Raw genomic sequence first — 26224 nt, forward strand, 5'->3', positions numbered from 1 at the left:
ATCCCCCAGGCTGCAATATAGTCACACTGTCCATCGCCCAACTCCGCCAGGCTGCAGTACAGTCACACTGTCCATCTCCAAACTGTCCATCGCCCAATCCCCAAGGCTGTAATATAGTCACATTGTCTATCGCCCAACTGTCTATCACCCAATCCCCCAGGCTGCAATACAATCACGCTGTCCATCTCCAAACTTTCCATCGCCCAACCCCGCTAGGCTACAATACAGTCTCACTGTTCATCGCCCATCCCCCAGGCTGTAATATAGTCACACTGTCCATCTCCAAACTGTCCATTGTCCAATCCCCCAGGCTGCAATACAGTCACACTGCCCATCTCCAAACTGTCCATCGCCCAATCCTCCATGCTGCAATATAGTCACACTGTCCATCGCCCAATCCCCCAGGCTGCAATACATTTACATTTCTATCTCCAAACTGTCCGTCGCCAAATCCCCCTTGCTGCAGTACAGTCAAACTGACCATGTCCAAACTATCCATCGCCGACTTCCCCAGGCTGCAATACAGTCACACTGTCCATCGCCCAATCCCTCGGCTGTAATACAGTCTAACTGTCCATTGCCCAATCCCCCAGGCTGCAATACAGTCACATTGTTCATCTCCAAACTGTCCATCGCACAACCCCGCTAGGCTACAATACAGTCTCACTGTCCATCGCCCATCCCCCAGGCTGTAATGTAGTCACAATGTCCATTGGCAAACTGTCATTCACCCAATCCCACAGGCTGTAATATAGTCACACTGTCCATGTCCAAACTGTCCATCGCCCACTTCCCCAGGCTGCAATATAGTCACACTGTCCATCGCCCAATCCTCCAGGCTGCAATACAGTTACACTGTCAATCTCCAAACTGTCCATGCTCAATCCCCTAGGCTGTAATACAGTCACACTGTTCATCAACCAATCCCCCAGGCTGCAATACAGTCACACTGTTCATCTCCAAACTGTCCATGCTCAATCCCCTAGGCTGTAATATAGTCACACTGTCCATCGCCCAACTGTTCATCGCTCAATCCCTCAGGCTGCAGTACAATCACTTTGTCCATATCCAAACTGTCAATCACCCAATCCCACAGGCTGTAATACAGTCGCACTGTCCATCGCCCAATCCGCCAGGCTGCAATACAGTCACACTGTCCATCGCCCAATCCTCCAGGCTGCAATACAGTCACACTGTCCATCTCCAAACTGTCCATGCTCAATCCCCTAGGCTGTAATACAGTCAGACTGTTCATCAACCAATCCCCCAGGCTGCAATACAGTCACACTGTTCATCTCCAAACTGTCCATCACCCAATCCCCTAGGCTGCAATGCAGTCACACTGTCCATCGCCTAATCCCCTAGGCTGAAATACAGTTATATTGTGCATCGCCCAATCTCGCAGGCTGCAATACATTCACAATGTCCATTTCCAAACTACCCATCGCCCAATTCCCTAGGCTGCAATACAGTCACACCGTCCATCGCCCAATCCCCCAGGCTGCAATACAGTCACAATGTTCATCTCCAAACTGTCCATCGTCCAATCCCCCAGGCTGCAAACAGTCACAGTGTCCATCTCCAAACTATCCATTGCCCAATCCCCCAAGCTGCAATATAGTCACACTGTCCATCTCCAAACTGTCCATCGCCCAATCCCCAAGGCTGTAATATAGTCACACTGTCCATCGCCCAACTGTTCATCGCCGAATCCCTCAGGCTGCAGTACAATCACTTTGTCCATATCCAAACTGTCAATCACCCAATCCCACAGGCTGTAATACAGTCACAATGTGTATTGTACAATCCCCCAGGGTGTAATACAGTCACACTGTCCATCGCCAAACTGTCTATCGCCGAATCCCCTAGGTTGCAATACAGTCACATTGTCCATCTGCAAAATGTCAATCACCCAATCCCATAGGCTGTAATACAGTCGCACTGTCCATCGCTCAATACCCTAGGCTGCAATACAGTCACAATGTGTATCATACAATTGTCCATCACACAATCCCCCAGGCTGCAATACAGTCACACTGTCTATTGCTAAGCTGTCCATCGCCCAATCCCCTAGGCTGTAATACAGTCACACTGTCCATCTCCAAACTGTCCATCGTCCAATCCCCCGTGCTGTAATACCGTCACACCGTCCATCGCCCAATCCCCCAGGATGTAATACAGTCACACTGTCCATCGCCCAATCTCCTAGGCTGTAATACATTCACACTGTCCATCTCTAAACTGTCCATCGCCCAATCCCCCAGGCTGTAATACAGTTATATTATCCATCGCCTAATCCCACTAGGCTGCAATATAGTTACAATGTCTATCGGCAAACTGTCAATCACCCAATCCCCCAGGCTGTAATACAGTCACACTGTCCATCGCCCAATCCTCAGGCTGCAATTCAGTCACAATGTCCATCGCCAAACTGTCCATCGCCCAATCCCACATGCTGCAATACAGTCACACCGTCCATTGCCCAATCCCCCAGGCTGCAATACAGTCACAATGTTCATCTCCAAACTGTCCATCGCCCAATCCCCCAGGATGTAATACAGTCACACTGTCCATCGCCCAATCCACCAGGATGTAATACAATCACATTGTCCACCGCCCAATCCCCCAGGCTGCAATACATTCACATTTCTATCTCCAAACTGTCCATCGCCAAATCCCCCCTGCTGCAGTACAGTCAAACTGTCCATGTCCAAACTGTCCATCGCCAAATCCCCCCTGCTGCAATACAGTCACACTGTCCATCTCCAAACTGTCCATTGTCCAATCCCCCATGCTTCAATACAGTCACACTGTCCATCGCCCAATCCCCCAGGATGTAATACAGTCACATTGTCCATCGCCCAATCCCCCAGGTTGCAATACATTCATATTTTCCATCTCTAAACTGTCCATTGCCCAATCCCCCCGGCTGCAATACAGTCAAACTGTCCATCTTCCACTTCCCCAGGCTGCAATACAGTCACACTGTCCATCGCCCAATCCCCCAGGCTGCAATACAGTCACACTGTCCATCTCCAAACTGTCCATCGCCCAATCCCCTAGGCTGTAATACAGTTACACTGTCTATCTCCAAACTGTCCATTGTCCAATCCTCCATGCTGCAATACAGTCACACTGTCCATCGCCCAATCCCCCAGGCTGCAATACAGTCACTCTGTTCATCTCCAAACTGTCCATCGCCCAGTCCCCTAGGCTGTAATACAGTCACACTGTCGATTGCCCAATCCCCCAGGCTGCAATACAGTCACACTGTCCATCGCCCATCGCCCAGGCTGTAATATAGTCACACTGTCCATTGTCCAATCCCCCAGGCTGCAATACAGTCACACTGCCCATCTCCAAACTGTCCATCGCCCAATCCCCCATGCTTCAATACAGTCACACTGTCCATCACCCAATCCCCCAGGATGTAATACAGTCACATTGTCCATCGCCCAATCCCACAGGTTGCAATACATTCACACTTTCCATCTCTAAACTGTCCATTGTCTAATCTCCCCAGCTGCAATACAGTCAAACTGTCCATCTCCCACTTCACTAGGCTGCAATGCAGTCACACTATCCATCGCCTAATCCCCCAGGCTGAAATACAGTTATATTGTGCATCGCCCAATTTCGCAGGCTGCAATACATTCACAATGTCCATTTCCAAACTAACCATCGCACAATTTCCTAGGCTGCAATACAGTCACACCGTCCATCGCCCAATCCCCCAGGCTGCAATACAGTCACACCGTCCATCGCCCAATCCCCCAGGCTGCAATACAGTCACAATGTTCATCTCCAAACTGTCCATCGTCCAATCCCCCAGGCTGCAAACAGTCACAGTGTCCATCTCCAAACTATCCATTGCCCAATCCCCCAAGCTGCAATATAGTCACACTGTCCATCTCCAAACTGTCCATCGCCCAATCCCCAAGGCTGTAATATAGTCACACTGTCCATCGCCCAACTGTTCATCGCCCAATCCCTCAGGCTGCAGTACAATCACTTTGTCCATATCCAAACTGTTAATCACCCAATCCCATAGGCTGTAATACAGTCGCACTGTCCATCGCCCAATCCCCCAGGCTGCAATACAGTCACAATGTGTATCGTACAATCCCCCAGGGTGTAATACAGTCACACTGTCCATCGCCAAACTGTCCATCGCCGAATCCCCTAGGCTGCAATACAGTCACATTCTCCATCTCCAAAATGTCAATCACCCAATCCTATAGGCTGTAATACAGTCGCACTGTCCATCGCTCAATACCCTAGCCTGCAATACAGTCACAATGTGTATCCTACAATTGTCCATCACACAATCCCCCAGGCTGCAATACAGTCACACTGTCTATTGCCAAACTGTCCATCGCCCAATCCCCCAGGCTGTAATAGTCACACTGTACATCCCCTAATCCCCCAGGCTGCAATACAGTCACACTGTCCATCTCCAAACTGCCCATCGTCCAATCCCCCGGGCTGTAATACCGTCACACCGTCCATCGCCCAATCTTTCAGGATGTAATACAGTCATACTGTCCATCGCCCAATCTCCTAGGCTGTAATACATTCACACTGTTCATCTCTAAACTGTCCATCGCGCAATCCCCTAGGCTGTAATACAGTTATATTGTCCATCGCCTAACCCTACCAGGCTGCAATATAGTCACAATGTCTATCGGCAAACTGTCAATCACTCAATCCCCCAGGCTGTAATACAGTCACACTGTCCATCGCCCAATCCTCAGGCTGCAATTCAGTCACAATGTCCATCGCCAAACTGTCCATCGCCCAATCCCACATGCTGCAATACAGTCACACTGTCCATCGCCCAATCCCCCAGGCAGCAATACAGTTACAATGTCCATTGCCAAACTGTCCATTGTCCAATCCACTAGGCTATAATACAGTCAAATTGTTCATCATCTAATCCCCCAGGCTACAATACAGTTACATTGTCCATCTCCAAACTGTCCATTGCCCAATCCTCCATGCTGCAATATAGTCACACTGTCCATCGCCCAATCCACCAGGATGTAATACAATCACATTGTCCACCGCCCAATCCTCCAGGCTGCAATACATTCACATTTCTATCTCAAAACTGTCCGTCGCCAAATCCCCCCTGCTGTAGTACAGTCAAACTGTCCATGTCCAAACTATCCATCGCCGACTTCCCCAGGCTGCAATACAGTCACACTGTCCATTGCCCAATCCCCCAGGCTGCAATACAGTCACACTGTCCATCTCCAAACTGTCCATTGTTCAATCCCCCAGGCTGCAATACAGTCACAGTGCTCATCTCCAAACTGTCCATCGCCCAATCCCCCATGCTTCAATACAGTCACACTGTCCATCACCCAATCCCCCAGGATGTAATACAGTCATATTGTCCATCGCCCAATCCCCCAGGTTGCAATACATTCACATTTTCCATCTCTAAACTGTCCATTGCCCAATCCCCCCGGCTGCAATACAGTCAAACTGTCCATCTCCCACTTCCCCAGGCTGCAATACAGTCACACTGTCTATCGCCCAATCCCCCAGGCTGCAATACAGTCACAATGTCCATCTCCAAACTGTCCATCGCCCAATCCCCCAGGCTGCAATACAGTCACACTGTCCATCGCCCAATTCCCCAGGCTGCAATACAGTCACAGTTTCTATCGCCCAATCCCCTAGGCTGCAATACAGTCACAATGTCCATCGCCCAATCCCCTAGGCTGTAATACAGTTACACTGTTTATCTCCAAACTGTCCATTGTCCAATCCTCGATGCTGCAATACAGTCACACTGTCCATCGCCCAATCCCCCAGGCTGCAATACAGTCACTCTGTCCATCTCCAAACTGTCCATCGCCCAGTCCCCTAGGCTGTAATACAGTCACACTGTCGATTGCCCAATCCCCCAGGCTGCAATACAGTCACACTGTCCATCACCCAATCCCTAAGACTGCAATACAGTCACACTGTCCATCTCCAAACTGTCCATCGTCCAATCCCCCAGGCTGCAATACAGTCACACTGTCCATCTCCAAACTGCCCATGGCCGAATCCCCCAGGCTGCAGTACAGTCACACTGTCCATCGCCCAATTCCCTAGGCTGTAATACAGTCACACTGTCCATCGCCCAACCCCGCTAGGCTGTATTACATTCACACTCTCCATTGCCCAATACCCCAGGCTGCAATACAGTCACACTGTCCATCTCCAAATTTCAATCGCCTGATCCCCCAGGCTGTAATACCATCACAATATCCATCGCCCAATCCACCAGTGTGTAATACAGTCACACTGTCCATCGCCCAATCCCCCAGGATGCAATACAGTCACAATGTTCATCTCAAACTATCCATCGCCCAATCCCCCAGGCTGTAATACAGTCACACTGTTCATCTCCAAACAGTCCATTGCCCAATCCCCCAGGCTGCAATATAGTCACACTGTCCATCGCCCAACTCCGCCAGGCTGCAGTACAGTCACACTGTCCATCTCCAAACTGTCCATCGCCCAATCCCCAAGGCTGTAATATAGTCACATTGTCTATCGCCCAACTGTCTATCACCCAATCCCCCAGGCTGCAATACAATCACGCTGTCCATCTCCAAACTGTCCATCGCCCAACCCCGCTAGGCTACAATACAGTCTCACTGTCCATCGCCCATCCCCCAGGCTGTAATATAGTCACATTGTCCATCTCCAAACTGTCCATTGTCCAATCCCCCAGGCTGCAATACAGTCACACTGTCCATCTCCAAACTGTCCATCACCCAATCCCCCAGGCTGTAATAGAGTCACACTGTCTATCTATCGCCCAATCCCCCAGGCTGCAATGCAGTCACACTGTCCATCGCCCAACCCCGCCAGGCTGTAATACAGTCACACTGTCCATCACCCAATCCCCCAGGCTGCAATAGAGTCGCAATGGCCACTGCGGGTTTCTGTGACACCCCAAAGTGTTATTTATTATCCTGTACAAGCACTTCCTTTGGAAGCTCATTCCATTGTGGGCTGAAACCCCATATCACAACGTAGTGAATCCTGATGTAGAGTCCTGACCTGGAACAGCGACAGTTCCTTTCCCACCACAGAAGCTGCTTGACCCAATCAGTACCTTCAGCAGATTGTGTGTTGCTCCAGATTCCAGTCTCTGGTCTCTGCACCATGGTGTCTGCGGAGAACAATCCACCTCTCAGTTCTGTCGTTCATTGTTGGCTCTGTTGGGAAGGCTACAGTTGTTCAGTGTAATTCCTTGATCTTGAGGTGACAATGTGGATTGCCTTATCACACTGTGGAGTTTGTACTGGTGAGATCTCCTACAGTTCCCTTGTGGCTTCGGAGTCTTTGGAGCCCAGACTGGGCCAGCAGGGGACAACTCCTATCCCAATGCCCCAGGAGGGCAATTGTGCCAGTTTCTCTCTGCCTAACAAACACACACTCTTCTGTTGACTAACCTGATCCAAGTTCTCAAACAGTTGGCTGGGAGTTGAACTCCCTCTGATCAACAGATCCATTAAGAGCCATGGCAGTGGGGAACCCCTCCCCCCACAGCAGTGGCTAATCCCCCTCCCCCCACAGCAGTGGCTAACCCCTCCCTGCACAGCGATGGCCAATCCCTCCCCCCCGCCCCCCACCCTCAGCGGTGGCTAATCCCCCTCCCTCCACAGCGATGGCTAATCCCTCCCCCCCCCCACCCACAGCGGTGGCTAATCCCCCTCCCTCCACAGCGATGGCCAATTCCTCCCTCCATAGCAGTGGCTAATCCCTTTGCCCACAGCAGAGGGGAAGGTGGTGAAAGTTAGCAACAAACATTTCCAGCTGAATAATACAACCTCATCAATATTCAACATCAATATTCAACCTCATCAATATTCAACCCCATCAATTATCCCTCTTCATCAATAATCTGTCCCCCATCAAGAATTAACTTCCATCAATGATCAGCCCTCATCAATATTCAACATGCATCAATTATCTACCTTCATTAATAATTTGTCATCAGAAATCTGCGGCCTTAGTAATGCACAGTCTGTCAGTAATCTATGCATCCCCGTCATACTTTGCTCCATTATTAATGTGCATGTCAATGTTCCGGGCACATGATAGTGTGGCTCTTAGATATTAGAACACATCAGTGACCCGGGTTAAGTCCCTGCTGCTATCTGCAAGGAGTTTGTACATTCTTCCTGTGACTACGTGCATTTCCTCTGAGTGCTCTGGTTTCCTCCCAGATGCAAAGATGTCCAGTTTAGTAGGTTAATTGTTCACATGGATATAATTGGGCAGCACAGGCTGTTACTGTGCTGTATCACTCAATGAAAAGATTCTGCTGTAGTCAGAAACCTCCAGCCCATCAATAATCTATTAATCCATTAATTATTCATCCCCGATCAATACTTTGTCCTGCATCAATCAACTGCTGCCATCATAGAAACATAGAAAACCTACAGCACAATACAGGCCCTTCGGCCAACAAAGCTGTGCTGAACATGTCATTACCTTAGAGCTCCCTAGGGTTACCCATTGCCCTCTATTTTACTAAGCTCCATGTATCCATCCATGAGTCTCTTAAAAGACCCTATCATTTCCACCTCCACCACCGTTGCCAGCAGCCCATTCCACGCACTCACCACTCTCTGCGTAAAAAAACTTACCCCTGGTATCTCCTCTGTACCTACTTCCAAGCACCTTAAAACTCCGCCCTCTCGTGCTAGCCATTACCCCTGACTTCTATGGTCGGAGTCCATAGGACACTCATAGCTGCTATGCAGGTTGACTCTGTGGATGAAGGAGGCATGCAGTGCATTGGCCTTCATCAACCGTGGGATGGAGTTTAAGAGCTGAGAGGTAATGTTGCAGCTATATAGGACTCTCGTCAAACCCCACTTGGAGTACTGTGCTCAGTTCTGGTTGCCTCACTACAGGAAGGATGTGGAAACCATAGAAAGGGTGCAGAGGAGATTTACAAGGATGCTACCTGGATTGGGGAGCATGCCTTATGAGAATAGGTTGAGTGAACTCGGCCTTTTCTCCTTGGAGCGATGGAGGATGAGAGGTGACCTGATAGAGGTGCACAAGATATTGAGAGGCATTGATCATGTGGATAGTCAGAGAATTTTTCCCAAGGCTGAAATGGCTAACACAAGAGGGCACAGTTTTAAAGCGCTTGGAAGCAGGTACAGAGGAGATGTCAGGGGTAAGTTTTTTACGCAGAGAGTGGTGAGTACGTGGAATGGGCTGCTGGCAACGGTGGTGGTGGAGGCGAAATGATAGGGTCTTTTAGGAGACTTCTGGATGGATACATGGAGCTGAGAAAAATAGAGGGCTATGGGTAAGCCTAGGTAGTTCTAAGGTAAGGACATGTTCAGCACAGATTTGTGGGCCGAAGGGCCTGTATTATGCTGTAGGTTTCCTATGTTTCTATTTCAGCCCTGGGAAAAAGTCTCTGACTATTCACACGTTCAACACCTCTCATTATCTTGTACACCTCTATCAGGTCACCTCTCATCCTCTGTCGCTCCAAGGAGAAAAGGGCCAAGTTCACTCAATCTATTCTCATAATGCATGCTCCCCAATCCAGGCAACATCCTTGTAAATCTCCTCTGCACCCTTTCTATGGTTTCCACGTCCTTCCTGTAGTGAGGCAACCAGAACTGAGCACAGTCTGACCAGGGTGCTATTTAGCTGCAATATTACCTCTCGGCTCTTAAACTCAGTCCCACGGTTGATGAAGGCCAATGCACCGTATGCCTTCTTAACCACACAATCAACCTGCACAGCAGCTTCGAGTGTCCGATGGACTCGGACCCCAAGATTCCTCTGATCCTCCACATTGCCAAGAGTCTTACCATTAATACTATATTCTACCATCATATTTGAGCTAGCAAAATGAACCACCTCACACTTATCTGGGTTGAACTCCATCTGCCACTTCTCAGCCCAGTTTTGCATCCTATCAATGTCCCGTTGTAACCTCTGACAGCCCTCCACACTATCCACAATACTCCCAACCTTTGTGTTATCAACAAATTTACTAACCCATCCCTCCACTTCCTCATCTAGGTCATTTTAAAAAATCAAAAAGAGTAAGGGTCCCAAAACAGATCTTGAGGCACACCACTGGTCACCAACCTCCATGCAGAATATGACCCGTCTATAACCACTCTTTGCCTTTTGTGGCCAAGCCAGTTCTGGATCCACAAAGCAATGTCCCCTTGGATCCCATGCCTCCTTACTTTCTCATTAAGCCTTACATGGGGTACCTTATCAAATGCCTTGCTGAAATCCATATACCCTATATCTACGGCTCTATCTTCATCAATGTGTTTAGTCACATCCTCAAAAAATTCAGTCAGGTTCGTAAGGCATAACCTGCCTTTGACAAAGCCATGCTGACTATTCCTAACAATATTATGCCTCTCCAATGTTCATAAATCCTGCCTCTCAGGATCTTCTCCATCAGCTTACCAACCACTGAAGAAAGACTCACTGGTCTATAATTTCCTGGGCTATCCCTACTCCCTTTCTTGAATAAGGGAACAACATCCACAACCCTCCAATCCTCCGGAACCTCTCCCGTCCTCATTGATGATGCAAATATCATTGCCAGAGACTCTGCAATCTCCTCTCTTGCTTCCCACAGTAGCCTGGGGTACATCTCGTCTGATCCTGATGACTTATCCAACTTGATGCTTTCCAAAAACTCCAGCACATCCTCTTCCTTAATATCTACATGCTCAAGCTTTTCGGTCCGCTGCAAGTCATCACTACAATCGCCAAGATCCTTTTCCGTAGTGAATACTGAAGCAAAGTATTCATTAAGTACCTCTGCTATCTCCTCCAGTTCCATACATACTTTTCCACTGTCACACTTGATCAGTCCTATTCTCTCACGTCTTTCTTGCTCTTCACATACTTGTAGAATGCCTTGGGGTTTTCCTTAATCCTGTCCGCCAAGACCTTCTCATAGCCCCTTCTGGCTCTCCAAATTTCATTCTTAAGCTCCTTCCTGCTAGCTTTATAATTTTCTAGATCTTTATCATTACCTAGTTCTTTGAATCTTTTGTAAGCTCTTCTTTCATTCTCGACTAGATTTATAACAGCCTTTGTACACCATGGTTCCTGTACCTTACCATCCTTTCCATGTCTCATGGGATGTACCTATGCAGAACCCCACACAAATATCTCCTGAAGATTTGCCACATTTCTTCTGTATGTTTTCCTGAGAACATCTGTTTCCAATTTATGCTTCCAAGCACCTGCCTGATAGTTTCATATTTCCCCTTACTCCAATTAAACACTTTCCTAACTTGCCTGTTCCTATCCCTCTCCAATGCTATGGTAAAGGAGATAGAATTGTGATCACTATCTCCAAAATGCTCTCCCACTGAGAGATCTGACACTTGACCGGTTTCATTTCCCAATACCAGATCAAGTGCAGTCTCTCCTCTTGTAGGCTTATCTACATATTGTGCCAAGAAACCTTCCTGAACACACCTAACAAACTCCACCCTATCTAAACCCCTCTCTCTAGGGAGATGCCAATCAATATTTGGGAAATTAAAATCTCCCACCACAACAACCCTGTTATTATTACACCTTTGCAGAATCTGTCTACCTATCTGCTCCTCGATGTCCCTGTTACTATTGGGTGGTCTATAAAAAAACACCCAGTAGAGTTATTAACCTCTTCCTATTCCTAACTTCCATCCACAGATACTTAGTAGACAATCCCTCCATGACTTCCTCCTTTTCTGCAGCCGTGGCATTATCCCTGATCAACAGTGCCACGTCCCCGCCTCTTTTGCCTCCCTCCCTGTCCTTTCTGAAACATCTAAAGCCTGGCACTTGAAGTAGCCATTCCTGCCCCTGCACCATCCAAGTCTCTGTAATGGCCACAACATCATAGCTCCAAGTGCTGGTCCATGCTCCACTAAGCTGTCCCTCATCAAAAATCCTCCTCCTTATCAGAAATCTACTCCATCACTCATCAAGAACTTCAAAGCTTGTCAAAAATCTCGCTTACTAGTAATCCACCTTCCCTCATCAATAAGACCCCCCCCTCCACTTCTCAGTAATCTATTGACCCCCCTTCAATTATCCAATCACCTTTACGAACCCCTCACTCCCCACCCCCTACTCCTGTGTTGGGCTTTAGATGGGGTGCTGAGTGTTTTGGGAATCCCATCCTCCATCCATTGAAGGGTCTTTAAAGAGCCAGTGCTCCACTGAGTGACATCTTCTGTAGATGTTCCTGCCCCAGCCGATCCCACCAAACACTCCGAGACATTGACTCCTTCATGTGATCCACTCTTCCCCTTTTCTCCAATGGCTGGAGGCCCAGAGGGTGTGAGAGAAGAAGGGGGTTGTTTTGGTGCTTGTTGTGTTCTGTGTGGTGACACTGGCTCCTGCACATCCCCGGGTTGTGTTGGTTGTTAATAAGAACAATGTATTTTACTGTACATTTCTCTGTTCGTTCTTTTGCTGCCATGCCGTATGACGTAGGTGATCATGGTCTATGACCGTGATTGTTTTCGCCAATTTTTTCCACAAAAGTGGTTTGCCATTGCCTCCTTCTGGACAGTGTCTTTACAAGACGGGCAACCCCAGCCATTATCAATACTCTTCAGAGACTGTCTGCCTGGCGTCAGAAGTTGCATAACCAGGACTTGTGATATGCACCAGCTGCTCCCACGGCTTCACGCGACCCTGATCAGAGGGTAAGTAGGTGCTACACTTTGCCCCAGGGCAACCTGCAGGCTAGCAGAGGGAAGGAGAGCCTTACACCTCCTTTGGTAGAAATGTATCTCTACCCCACCACCCAGCGTTTTCACGTACATGTGAATCTGAATGTCTGCATGCTGATGATGAATTGGGTTGGGTTCCAACCATTCTCCTTTTCTTCCAGCTGCTTATATTAAACTCTACCTTCTGGAGAACGGGGTCTGCATTGCGAAAAAGAAAACCAAGAGTGTGCACAAATCTCTTGACCCGCTGTATCACCAGATCCTGGTCTTCAATGAGAGTCCCCAGGGCAAGATCTTGCAGGTCAGTGTTGGATGAATTGGGTGGGGGTGGGGCTTCATGCACTAGAGAGCCCTAGAATCAGAGAGTAATACAGCACAGAAACGGGCTCCTTCAGCCCATCTGATTCATGCTGACCTTCCCAGTTACCCATTTCGGCCCATAATCCTCCAAACCCCTCCCTTCATGTATTTATCCAAATAACTCATAAAGTGGAGACATCCATAAGTACTCACTCCACTCTGGTTGGGTGAGCCTAAAGGTGAAAGGTGAAATATTTAAGGGGAACCTGAAAGGGTACTTCACTGAGCGTGGTGAGAGTATGGAATGAGCTGCCAATGGAAGTGGTGAATGTGGGTTCGATTTCAACATTTAAGAGAAGTTTGGATAGATACATGGATGGGAAGGATATGGAGGACTATGGCCTAGGAGTGGGTAGATGGGACTAGGGAGAAGTTTGGATAGGTACATGGATGGGAGGGTATGGAGGACTATGGTCTGGGTGTGGGTCGATGGGACTAGGGAGAAGTTTGGATAGGTAAATGGATGGCAGGGATATGGTCCAGGTGTGGGTCGATGGGACCAGGGAGAAGTTTGGATAGGTACATGGATGGGAGGATATGGAGGGGTATGGTCAGGGTGAGGGTCAATGAGATGAGGCAGAATAATAGTTTGGCATGGACTAGATGGACCAAAGGGCCTGTTTCTGTTCTGTAGTGTTTTATGACTCTATGCCTTTGTAGCTGCCTCGACCTCTTCCTCTGGCAGCTCATTCTGGGTCCTCACTACCCTCTGTGTAAAGAGCAAAACCTAGAATGCTGGAGGAGCACAGCAGGTCAGGCTGCCCACACGGCATTGTCAGATGTGTCGACAGGAGTGGGAGTTCAGGGAATGGAGATTTATGTAGTAGTGAGCTTGAGCAGGTTGGGACTTCTCACTTTGGAGCGTAGGAGAATGAGGAATGATCTTACAGAGCTGTAAAAAAATAATGCTGGGCAAAGGTAAGGGTGAAGACATCATCACTCTGTGCTGTGTCAGGGTCGGTATGCACAGTCTATTCCCTCGGGTTGGGGAATCAAAACCTGGGAGCAAACTTTTAAGATGAGAGGGGAGAGTTTTAGTAGGAACCTGAGGGGTAACTTTTCACCCAGAGAGCTGTCAGCATATGAAACAAGATGCCAGAGGAAGAGGGGCCAGACATGTTAACAGCATTTAAAAAGCACATTTCCAGGTGGATGGAGAGGAAAGATTTAATGTGATATGGGCCAAACACGGCAAATAGGCCTGGCTTGGATGGGAATCTGGGTTGGCAGAATGGGCAGTGTCTGTGCTGTGTGACTCTGGAGGACCATTCTTGTTGGGTTGGATGGCCTGCTCTTGCTCTCAGGTGACCTCATTGTGACTCTTGTGCCTTGCTGTCCACCGGAGCTGCCCCCTTCTCTATAACTCGATTTGCATCCCAATATTGTTTTACTTCTGTACCTCCTCAATGGAGTGGCGGAATGGCAGGCAAACAAAAACTTTCACTGTATCTCTGTATGCTGGACAACCGATTAGCAATTCTGACACTCCTAAATAGTCGTTTGGCCCTCTCATTAACGTGAGATTCAGCATGTCACCAAGAACTTTGACAAACTTCTAAAGATGCACTGTGGAGAGTATTCTGACTGTTTGTATCACAGCCTGGTGTGCAAACACCAAATCCCAGGAATGGAAAAACCTACAAAGCTGGTGGATATATCCTAGCCCATCACAGGGAAAGCCCTCCCCACCATTGAGCACATCTACAAGGACTGCTGACACAAGGAGGCAGCATCTTTCATCAAGAACCTCCACCATCCAGGCCACACTCTCCTCTTGCTACTACCAGTGAGCAGGAACCTTGGCTGTCACACCGTCAGGTTCAGGAACAGTTATTACCCTACAACCATCAGGCTCTTGAACCAGCGTGGATAACTTCACTCACCAGAACTCTAAACTGATTCTACAACCTGCAGGCTCACTTTCGATGACTCTTTACACTCATGTTCTCAATGACTCTTTACACTCATGTTCTCAGTATTATTAATTTTATTTGCACTTTGGTTATTTGTCAGTTTTTTTTTGTATTTCTTTATTTTTCTGTGAATCTCAGGGTAGTGTATGGTGATATATATGTACTTTGATAATAAATAGGACTTTGAAGTTTGATAAGGTCCCCTACTGTTTGAGGCAGCTCTCTGGGGTGTTTGAAAGTTGACTGAGTTCGCCCTGGGACTGGGACCCTTGCAGTCAGTCATAGAGCACTAGAGCACAGAATCAGGCCCTTCAGCCCATCTAGCCCATGGTGCAATGTTCTTCTACCTTGTCCTATTATTTTCGAGAAAACCTTGAAGTTTTCCAGCCTCTTGTCCAAAATCAGATTTCAAAGTTCAACATAAATTTATATCATATGTCACCAGCTACTAACCTGAGATTTATTTGCTTGAGGATATTTACAGTAGAACAAAGAAATGCAATAGAATTAATGAAAAACTACACACAAACAAAAGCTGACAATTAATGTGGAAAAGAAAACAAACCGCAAAAACAAAAATTAGTAATACTGAGATTAGGACAAGGGGCTGAAGTTCCCTTAAAGTGAAGCATGTGTGATCAGTATATTATCATGGACATACATCATGAAGTTTGTTGTTTTGTGGCAGTGTGCAGTGCAATACTTAAAAAAATTATAAATTACAAAAAGAAATATAAAAAAGTAGTGTAAAAAGAGAACAAATCAGTGAGGTAGTGTCCATGGGTTCATGGGCTGTTCAGAAACCTGTTAGTGGGGGAGTAGAAGTTGTTCCTGAATTGTTCTGTGTGTGTCTTCAGGCTCCTGTAATCCCCCGATGGCAGCATTGAGAAGAGGGCATGTCCTGGATGGTGAGAGTCCTTAGTAATGGACCCTGTTGTCTTCAGTGTTCACTTTTTGAAGACACCTTGGTGTCTGGGGAGGCCAGTGCCCGTGATGGAGCTGGCTGAGTTTACAACTTTCTGCAGCTTTTTCCAATCCTGTACATTGGCCTCTCCATGCCGGACAGTGATGCACCAGTCAGAATGTTCTCCACAATCCACGGTCCATCTATAGAAGTTTGCTAGTGTCTTTGGAGACATACCAAAGCTTCTCACATTCCTAGTGAGATATGATGGCTACACTGTCCTCTTACCTCTTCATAGCCTCTCACCTCCCTGGGTCCCCTCCTCCTTCTCTTTCTCCTGTGGTCCACTCTCCTCTCCTATCAGATTCCTTCTTCTCCAGCCCTTTACCTCAGGGAAAAAAAACCATAGAATAGAAAACCCACAGTACAATATAGGCCCTTCAGTCCACAATGCTGTGCCGAACATGTACTTACTTAGAAATTACATAAGGTTACCCACAGCCCGAATCGTCGACTGTACCTCTTCCTATAGATGCTGCCCGACCTGCTGTGTTCCACCAGCATTTTGTGTGTGTTGCCCTCTATTTTTCTAAGTTCCATGTACCTATCCAGGAGTCTCTTAAAAGACCCTATCGTATCTGCCTCCACCACCGTCGCCAGTAGCCCATTCCATGCACAACACTGTCTGTGTAAAAGTCTTCCCCTGACTTCTCCTCAGCACCTGCTTCCAAGGACCTTAAAACTGTGCCCTCTCGTGCTAGCCATTTCAGCCCTGGGGAAAAAGCCTTTGACCATCCACACGATCAATGCCTCTCATCATCTTATACACCACCATCAGGTCACCTCTCATCCTCTGCCACTCCAAGGAGAAAGGGTCGAGTTCACTCAACCTATTCTGATAAGACATGTTCCCCAATCCAGGCAAATCCTTATAAATCTCCTCTGCACCCTGTCTATGGTTTCCACACCTTTTCCACCTTTCTCCTCCCAGCTTCTTACTTCATTCCCTCTGCCCTGGCTTCACCTATCACCTTCCAGCTTGTTCTCCTTTCTCTCCGGTCTTCATCTTATTCCGGCATCTTCCCCCTTCCTTTCCGGTCCTGATGAAGGGTCTGGGCCTGAAATGTCGACTGTTTTTTCATATGCCGCCTGACCTGCTGTGTTCTTCCAACGTTTTGTGTGTGAAGCTAGTGTGACTGTGTGTGTCTCTCTCTACTCTGGCAGGTAATTGTGTGGGGCAACTATGGCAGGATGGACCGCAAGTGCTTCATGGGGGTGGCCCAGGTCTTGCTGGAAGAGCTGGATCTCTCAAGCTCGGCCACCGGCTGGTACAAGCTCTTCCCGACCTGCTCCATGGTTGAGCCGCCGCTGGCCCCTCTGCTGCGCAACGCCTCTCAGCTCTCCCTGGAGAGTACCATCGGACCTTGCTGTGACCGATCCTAGCTGCGGTGGAGTCTTTTTCCCCCCGCCTTTTGTTTTTCCTCGCCGAGCAAGCGGGCATTCGGGGCTCCTCCCAGGCAGAGGGCGCGCCCTGCCGATCGGTGCATGCTTGACTTGGCCGACTTCCTCGGGGGCCTCTTTCGGCCAGAAGGATGACCCGGCGCCTGGTAATGGCCTCACGGAGGGGAGGAGGTCATTTATGACTCTGCGCCTGGCACCGTTCCCCCGTGAGGACCGGTCATAGTTGCATTCTTTCACTTGACGCTCGCCTCCGGTCATGGTACGTCTCTCTGCACCTCCAGTACCTCACCTCCTGCTCGATGTGCCAAGCGGACTCCATTGACCTTTCATTTGCAGCCCCCTTGCCAACGCCATCCGTAGAGCAAGGTCCTGTCATCTCTCTCAACAAGTGTATTTTTGATCATCCACTGTCACCTAAAGGTGTCCACTACACACGAATGCAAGTAATGTTCTGCATCTGCAGATTATTTTGTATTTATGTTCTGTCATCACCTGCCAGGTGACCTCCAAAGTCTAACAGTTAAATGTGAGCCCTGCCCACCAGGGGATACTAGAAACCTTGCTGTGTTACCTACTGGGGTGAAAGATAACTAGTTTTTTTGTTCTCAGTGATTTCTGAGAACTGGAAGACCAGCCTGTATTATTGGCATTTTGTCATTGTTGTTCCATTGGCTCTGTGCCCGATTTTAGTCACCTCCAGTTCATTCCATCGTATACACTCGACACTTTGCTAACATTAGAGTTTACAAAATTAAGTGAATAAAACGTAGTTTTCAGTGTTAGTTTAACTTATTTCACAACTATAATGCACTGGTTTAAAAAAATGGTAAAGCAATTTTTTTGGCAATAATAGTCTTGTAAAAGGGGAAGCGTTGTGTCCACCCTGCGCCTTAGCAGAGAGTGGTCTCAGGGATGGCGATAGGTCTATTGGATTAAGTACAGAAGTTTATTGAAGGCAGAGAGTGGAAGGACAACAGTTGAGGGAGTTTGTACAATATTGAAGTAGCACAAAGATGTGTTCTGAATATTTTAAAACAAGGAAGAGTTTGAAATTCTCCATTATTAAAGCAATTTGAAACTTTAAAGCATTCTCTGTGTATTAAGAGAGGATGCTGTATTTTATAGATTGTAGCATGCAAGGATAGTACAGTAGATTAAGGTGTTTGAGTAGAAAGTGTGTTCAGAACTGTGCCAACCATGTCCTTGTGTGCAAAGAATACGAGCAAGGACCAACAATGGCAGTTCAAAAAGGGAGGAAAGGCTTGAATCTAATTGGTGACAAAGTCTCATTAAAATCCCAATTTGTGTTCCAAATTAAATCTTGTTTTTGAATTTTTCAGACTTTGAACAAACGACGTATTCAATCTCACAATCTTCAAAGTTTATGTTCAAATTAGACTATTAAGAGTTTATATAGCTTATTTGCTGTAAATCTGGCTATAAAAATCAAATTTTTTTTGCTTTTTTGATCCTTTTCTAAATATCCTGGCTTAAAATAAGCCTTTAAATAAAATAATTATTCATAATGCAATAAAAAGGAATCCAAATTAATTATTACAGATGAATTTGTCACTGTCAGAATTAACTAAATCACTTAAAGGATAAGTATTATCATAAAACTATTCCTTCTAAGCCAATATTACCATTTAAGGAACAGTTCTGTTTCACAGGAGCCTGATTTAAGTAGTTACAATGCCTGTTATTAATTAAGATTACCATATTGTTCTTAATGAATCCTCAAGATTATTCTAGTTAACAAGTATTCTTGCTCAGAATTACTTTGCAGCAACCCAGGGAAGGAAGTGGACAGATGTAATTGTTCAGAGAAGTACTGGAAGGTAAGACTGAGAGTTGTCCCACCTTCAGGGACATAACCTTTAAATGGAGCAGGTTTTTTTTGTACGTTGCTGTCACAATAGATATAAATAATAAGTTAGATTAACTTGGCGAAGATTTAGCCCCCTGCATGTTTGGGTGCGTGTTAGCATTGTATTGACTTTAAACAAAGCACATTTCTTAGAGTTCTGACACGTATAGGTGTTTCAAAGGCATATTGGTTGGTAGGTACCTAATATGCATTGTGTGTAGCAGGTTAGGAGAAGGTTCTATTCAGTCCCGTAGGAGTTTTCGTCTCAGTAAATGTTGAAAATATGAGAAATGTTATTTACAAAGTAGGTATTAATGTGGATTTAGTAAGAATAGAGTTTAAAAATTACCACACAACCACAGGCAGTGAGTTTATTATTGCTGAGAGAAGATTAAATTGTAAAATCTGACACTTTTCTTAGTTTTATTCCAGGTTAATAAGGTATGCTGGTTGTATAATATTAAAAATATTGAATAATTTTCAACTTTCAACTTTTAATTTTAAATGTCTGAAGCTATTAGATTAGTACAGCGTGGAGAGTTTCCTAGAATGAGTCGATGTTGTACTGGGACACCATTGGTTTAATGGTATTAGCAGCAGTGTTGAATTATTCATGTAACCCAGGTCACTTTCCATGCCTACATCTACCCTTCCAAGCATTACAGGCACTAAACGGACAAATTACATGGTAGTTTTTTAGGATGTTGTACTCAGCGTGGTCAGTCCCTGCCTAGGTGCTCTGCTAGCATTGATCCATTGTTGATACATTTCTTTCATTGTTCTCCAAGACCAGTGGACAGACTGAAGGTCCAGGGTAATGGGTCTTCCAGGATCCCCCTCATTGCTCTTTTAGTCAACCAATCACAAATGGAATCATAGAGTCATACAGCATGAAAACACCCTTCAGCACAATTGGTCCATCCCAACCTAGATTCCCATCTAAGCCAGACCCACTTGCCCATGTTGGACCCAGATCCCTTGGAACCTCTGAGTGCCAAGCGTCATCTGGGTACAGTGCCAATGAGGAATATTGGCCAGGATAGAATCATTCACACCTTCTATTCTTTAATTGTTAATCCACCTTAATGTTTCAAATGCTATGTTCCTGATCTAAAATCTAAAATCTAACCCCATCTTGAACAACAGACACTAAATGTGGAGGGACTCAGCAGGTCAGACAGCATCTATGGAGGAGAGTGAACACTGGATGTTTCAGGCTGAGTGCTCCCATCTCCTTGTGTCCTATCCCTGTTATCCCATCTGTTTCTGAGAATTCCGATCTCCTTGTGTCCTATGTTATCCCATCTGTTTCTGAAAATTCCGATCTCCTTGTGTCCTATCCCTGTTATCCCATCTGTTTCTGAGAATTTCGATCTCCTTGCGTCCTATGTTATCCCATCTGGGGCTGAGAATTCCGATCTCCTTGTGTCCTATGTTATCCCATCTGGGACTGAGAATTCCGATCTCCTTGTGTCCTATCCCTATTATCCCATCTGGGACTACTGTACTTGTCTTCCCCTGTTTCTCCTTTCCCAAAGAGCACAAGTCCCTTTGTCAACTTCCCTGTGGGTTTTACTTTCTCTCTCATATATACACATTCTAAACTGGTGAAATTTGTGGTCACAGTATTCTAATGCAGTGTTTAACCTTTGAGTGTGGACCTCTAGGTCACAATTCCTGCCAGACTACTTAAAGTTTGTACTCCTTCCTCTCCTCCCTACCTTCTTCCCTCTTTACTTCCTGTCCTGGGTGAAGGATCTTGGCCTGAAAAGTCAACTGTTTATTCATTTGCACAGATGCTGCCTGACCTGCTGAGTTCCTCCAGCATTTTGCACGTTACTTAAAGCAATATTTGGAGGAATCACTCCTTGTCAGTGCTTCCTTCATCAGCGCCTCTTCCAGTCCACCCTCGCCCTGCATCTATTGTCACCCAATAATGTCATAGAGTCACACAGCATGGGAACAGGCTCTTTGGCCCATCTGATTCATGCCACCCAACATGTCAATTTAAGCCAGTCCCCTTTGCCCACATCCCTCTAAACCATTCCAATCCAAACACCTGTCATGTATTTTTCAAATATCGTTAATGCACCTGCCTCACTCACCTCCGCTGGCAGCTCGTTCCATATGCAGGCCACCCTCTGGGTCAGGCGCTCCCAACCTGCGGTTCACAGACCCCTCGGTTAATATGTGGCTCCATGGCATAAAAAAGATTCGAAATCCCTGCTTTAGATGGAAATGTTAACCATTGGGTTTTGTTAAACCTCTCTCCTCTCACTCTATTCTCTCTGGTTGTTGATTCTCCAACCATGGGATGAACGAGGCCATTAGGAGCACATTTGATGGGCCAAATGGCCTAATTCTGCCTCTGTCTTATTTGACCACTGAGTCCATTCTCACTCTAATGTTGCCCCTCCCGTTCTCCGCAGCTCTGTAACCATTTGCCCTTTACGTGCAACAGGAACAGGCTGATTTGTCCCTCAATCTTGATCCACTGTTGAACAAAATCCAGTCTTAGCTTCAACACCATTGCCTCTCTCTCCCAATATCCCCCCTGCCCCTGTCAAACCCCTGACCATGCCCTCCCTCCTGCCACCACCACCCTGGTCATCTGCTGCCCAGATCATGACTGCGAGTATCTCCTGCTGCCCATATCCCTTCAGTGTTTCCACCTCCACAGCTCTTAGCGGCTCAGAAATATGGCTTGCCTCTTTCAGAAATGAGCTCCTCCTTACTGAAACTCTGTCTCCATCGGGGGAAATGTCCATTCACCAACCACCTTGTCAACACCCCTCAGAACTTAATACATCGATACGATCGCGCACCCACTCCCAACTCCGATTCTTCATCTAAACTCCAATGCGACTAACCTCAACCTGTTGATAGGACAACCCTTCCATTCCAGGAATCAACCCACTGACTCTTCTCATCAGTGTCTCCAGTAAAGCCCTAACCCTAACCCGACCGACCTTAAATGTGGAGAACAAAACTACTCTCTACTCTAGGAATGATCCAACCAACACCCTGTAACATTTCATCAGAACCTCCCTACACTTCTGGTTTTACACCATTCATTCATTATGTGCCATGTCGTATGATGTGGGCATCATTGTCTTTATGATTGTTCTTGGCAAATTTTTGTAGAGAAGTGGTTTGCTATTGCCTTCTTCTGGGTAGTGTCTTTGCAAGACAGGTGACCCCAGCCATTACCAATACTCTTCAGAGATTGTTTGCCTGGTGTCAGTGCACCAGCTACTCATACGACCATTCACCACCTGCTCCCATGGCTTCATGTGACCCTGATTCAGGGGGTGGGAGTGGTGGGGGATGGTGCTAAGCAGATGAAATACCTTGTCCAAGGGTGACGTGCAGGGTAGCAGAGGGAAGGAGCACCTTACACCTCCTTTGTTAGAGATGCATCTCCACCTTTTGCAATAAAAGTCAATCAATCTCCCTCAGAAGATGGTTGTTGTAAGGTATGACCAATATTTGCTTCGTAGGTCAGAGGCGGGTGACACAGGTCACGTATCAACTTCAGGCTGGTTGGTGTCTCTTCACAGTCACGTCTTACTGTTGGAAATTTGGTCTAGGATAGTTTAAATATGTTTTATGTTATTGCCAGTGGGGTGGGGAGTGTTTGGTGATTTGAGACAAGGAATTTGCCTCTGATTGCTGAGGTAGACACAAACTCAGCAAGTCAAGTCATGCAGCATCTGTGAAGAAAGGATGAGAGGTAATGTTTCTGCCCTATGCCTTTCTCTCTGATTTCCTCCATCTGGTCTTCAATGAATTATCTGCCACACTTAAAACCTCAAAGGGCAGTCATTGGCATCTTATACCTGGTACACCAATGCCAGGATAAGCATTGAAAACTACTTTCACTTTGAGCACAACCAAAGTTAGAAGCATTAAATATTATATGGAACTTAACAGCCTAAAACCAGCCATTCAAGCACTCTGCTCAGTGCAGGTGGTGTCCTACAATCACCTTCCACAGCCCTCTGTCTTCTCATCATCTTTACCTCAATACCTCCATTTTACTCTCTCTACCTCAATCCCAACTCGGTCTCCCCTCGTCCCCACCCCCCCGTCTCTCCTCGTCCCCACCCCCCCGTCTCTCCTCGTCCCCACCCCCCCGTCTCTCCGTGTCCCCACCGCCTCTCCGTCTCCCCTTGTCCCCACCGCCTCTCCGTCTCCCCTCGTCCCCACCCCCCTCCATCTCTCCTTGTTCCCAACCCCTCTCCGTCTCCCCTTGTCCCCACCCCCCCTCCATCTTCCCCCGTCCCCACCCCCTCTCCATCTTCCCCCGTCCCCACCCCCTCTCCATCTCCCCTTGTCCCCACCCCCTCCATCTCTCCTTGTTCCCATCCCCACTTCCCCTCTCCATCTCTCCTCATTCCCATCCCTCTCTGTTTTCCCTCTGTCCCCACCCTATCTTCCCTCATCCCCTCCTCCTCCTCCTATTTACCTCAAAATTTTCATTCACTCATCTCTACCTCAATCTCCCCTCTTCCCCTCCATCTCCCCTCTTCCCCCTTCCCCAAACCTTTCATAGAAACATAGAAAACCTACGGCACAATACAGGCCTTTTGGCCCACAATGCTGTGTCGACCATGTCCCTACCTTAGAACTACCTAGGTTGACCCATAGCCCTCTATTTTTCTGAGCTCCAGGAGTCTCTTAAAAGACCGTATTGTTTCCACCTCCACCACCGTTGCCGGCAGCCCATTCCACACACTCACCACTCCCTGAGTAAAAAAGAACTTACCCCTGACATCTCCTCTGTACCTACTTCCAAGCACCTTAAACCTGTGCCCTCTGGTGTTAGCCATTTCGGCCCTGGGAAAAAGCCTCTGACTATCCACACCATCAATGCCTCTCATCATCTTGTACACCTCTATCAGGTCACCTCTCATCGTCCTCGTGCCTTTATCCAGCTTCCCCCTACAAGCCACTTGCCTCACCTATCCTTGATGGCAATGAGTTCCAAATGCTGTCCTCGGTTCATCCACTCACCCACACAGTCTGCGTTTTCTGGCTCGGTAATAACAAAAAATCAAGGTTGCGAAGTGGTTTTCAATGTATGAGCAATGAAGTTAATTAATAAAATTTTTGAATGAGCTTGCTGGCACTCAGGGTTGTGGGAATGTTTCTCAGCAGACTGAGCTGGATTGATGGCAGAGATTAACTCTCCAGCATGTGTAATAACAGTGGGTTTGGGTGTTGGTGTGGGGGAGGGGGGAGTTGCAGAGATTCTTTGTGTCTCCCTACATGTAATAACCAGGTCTTTAGAGCAAAGAAACAGGAATGGTCCTGGGGATTGGGAGTGAAAGCAGAGCTCATGTGGGAATCAGAATCAGATTTATTAACACTGACTTATTTGCGGAAGCAAGAAAATAAGAATTACCATAAATTACTAAATAAATAGTGCAATAAAAAGAAATAATACTAAAAAATACTGTACATTACAAAATAAGCAGAACAATAATGAAGAGGTTGTGTGTGGAAATCTGATGGCAGAGGGGAAGAAGCTGTTCCTGAATCATTGAATGTGGGTCTTCAGGCTCCTGTACCTCCTCCCCGGTGGTAACAGAGAGACACCAAGTTCAGAGATCACAGTAAATTTGTTATCGGTGTGCCTGTGTCACTATGTACTCCCTTGGGATTCCTATAGGAAGGAAAACGGGTTTGTAGGGTCAATTACTCAATCCCTGATTGCTCACACTATCAGCTTGTACATCTCTGGGCTGGTCATCTGCTGAAGAAACAGGAAAGTCTTGTTTCTTCAACTCCACCCCCCCACCCCGGGTAAAACTGAACCCTAAATCATCACTGTTTAATGAATAATATTTTCAGCTCAGCCTTATAATAGTTTACACCTCTTGTCCTCATCACTAAAACCAGCTTTTGACCTTCAGGCATAGAAGCAGAATTAGGCCATTCAGCCTATCGAGTCTGCTCCACCATTCCATCATGGCTGAATTATTATCCCTCTTAACCCCATTTCCCTGCCTCCTCCCTGTAACCTTTGACACCCTAACTAATCAAGAACTTATTACCCCCCACTTTAAATATACTCAGTGACTTGGCTTCCACAGTTGTCCATGGCAATGAATTCCACAGATTCGCCACCCTCTGGCTAAGGAAATTCCTCCTCATCTCTGTTCCAAAGGGACGTCTAGACTCACCCACTATAGGAAACATCTGCTCCTCATCCACTCTATCTAGCCCTTTCAATATTTGATAGGTTTCAGTAAGGTCCCCCCTCATTTTCCTAAACTCCAGTGATTATAGGCCCAGAGCTATCACACTGCTTCTTGTACATTAACCCTTTCATTCCTGGGATCATTCTTATGTAAGGTCTTTGCTGTTACAAGTTAACCCTGCTCTTGCGCAGGATCATATTGCAGTATTGACACTTGGCTGCACCAATGAAAGATCACTGTAATAAAACAGACCATAGACCAGACACTCAGCAGATATTTTATTCGGTACATCCAGTATGTTTATTGTCTTCTGCTGCTGTAGCCCATCCACTTCAAGGTTCACTGCATTGTGTGTTCAGAGATGCTCTTCTGCACACCACTGTTGTAAGGCGTGGTTACTTGAGTTACTGTCACCTTCCTGTCAGCTTGAACCAGTCTGGCCATTCTCCTCTGACCTCTCTCATTAACAAGGTGTTTTCACCCTCAGAACTGCCACTCACTGGATTTTTTTTTGGTTTTATTTTGCACCATTCTCCGTAAACTACACATCAGCGTGAGATCAGCAGTTTCTGAGATACTTAAACCCTCCCGTCTGGCACCAACAATCATTCCATGGTCAAAGTCACTTGAATCACATTTCCTCCCTATTCTGATGTTTGGTCTGAACAACAACTGAATCTCTTGACCATGTCTGCATGCTTTATGCACTGAGTTGCTGCCACATGATTGGCTGATTAGATACTTGCCTTAATGAGTAGATA

The 26224-nt window shown here is 46.8% G+C and overlaps 1 protein-coding gene across 1 annotated transcript in view; it reads left to right on the forward strand.

Annotated features, from left to right (window-relative positions):
• The window catches only part of rims4 (regulating synaptic membrane exocytosis 4), a 234906-nt gene extending 211363 nt beyond the window's left edge, over positions 1–23543 (forward strand). Inside the window, exons 5-6 of the mRNA XM_072244541.1 lie at positions 12914–13053; positions 17154–23543. Coding sequence (XP_072100642.1) covers positions 12914–13053; positions 17154–17372 — 359 coding nt within the window. The 3' untranslated portion in view covers positions 17373–23543. The remainder of the gene's footprint in view (positions 1–12913; positions 13054–17153) is intronic.
• Positions 23544–26224: the final 2681 nt, after the last annotated feature.

The sequence above is a fragment of the Mobula birostris genome, chromosome 2 (assembly GCF_030028105.1).
Source record: "Mobula birostris isolate sMobBir1 chromosome 2, sMobBir1.hap1, whole genome shotgun sequence".
NCBI classification, from domain to species: Eukaryota; Metazoa; Chordata; class Chondrichthyes; order Myliobatiformes; family Myliobatidae; genus Mobula; species Mobula birostris.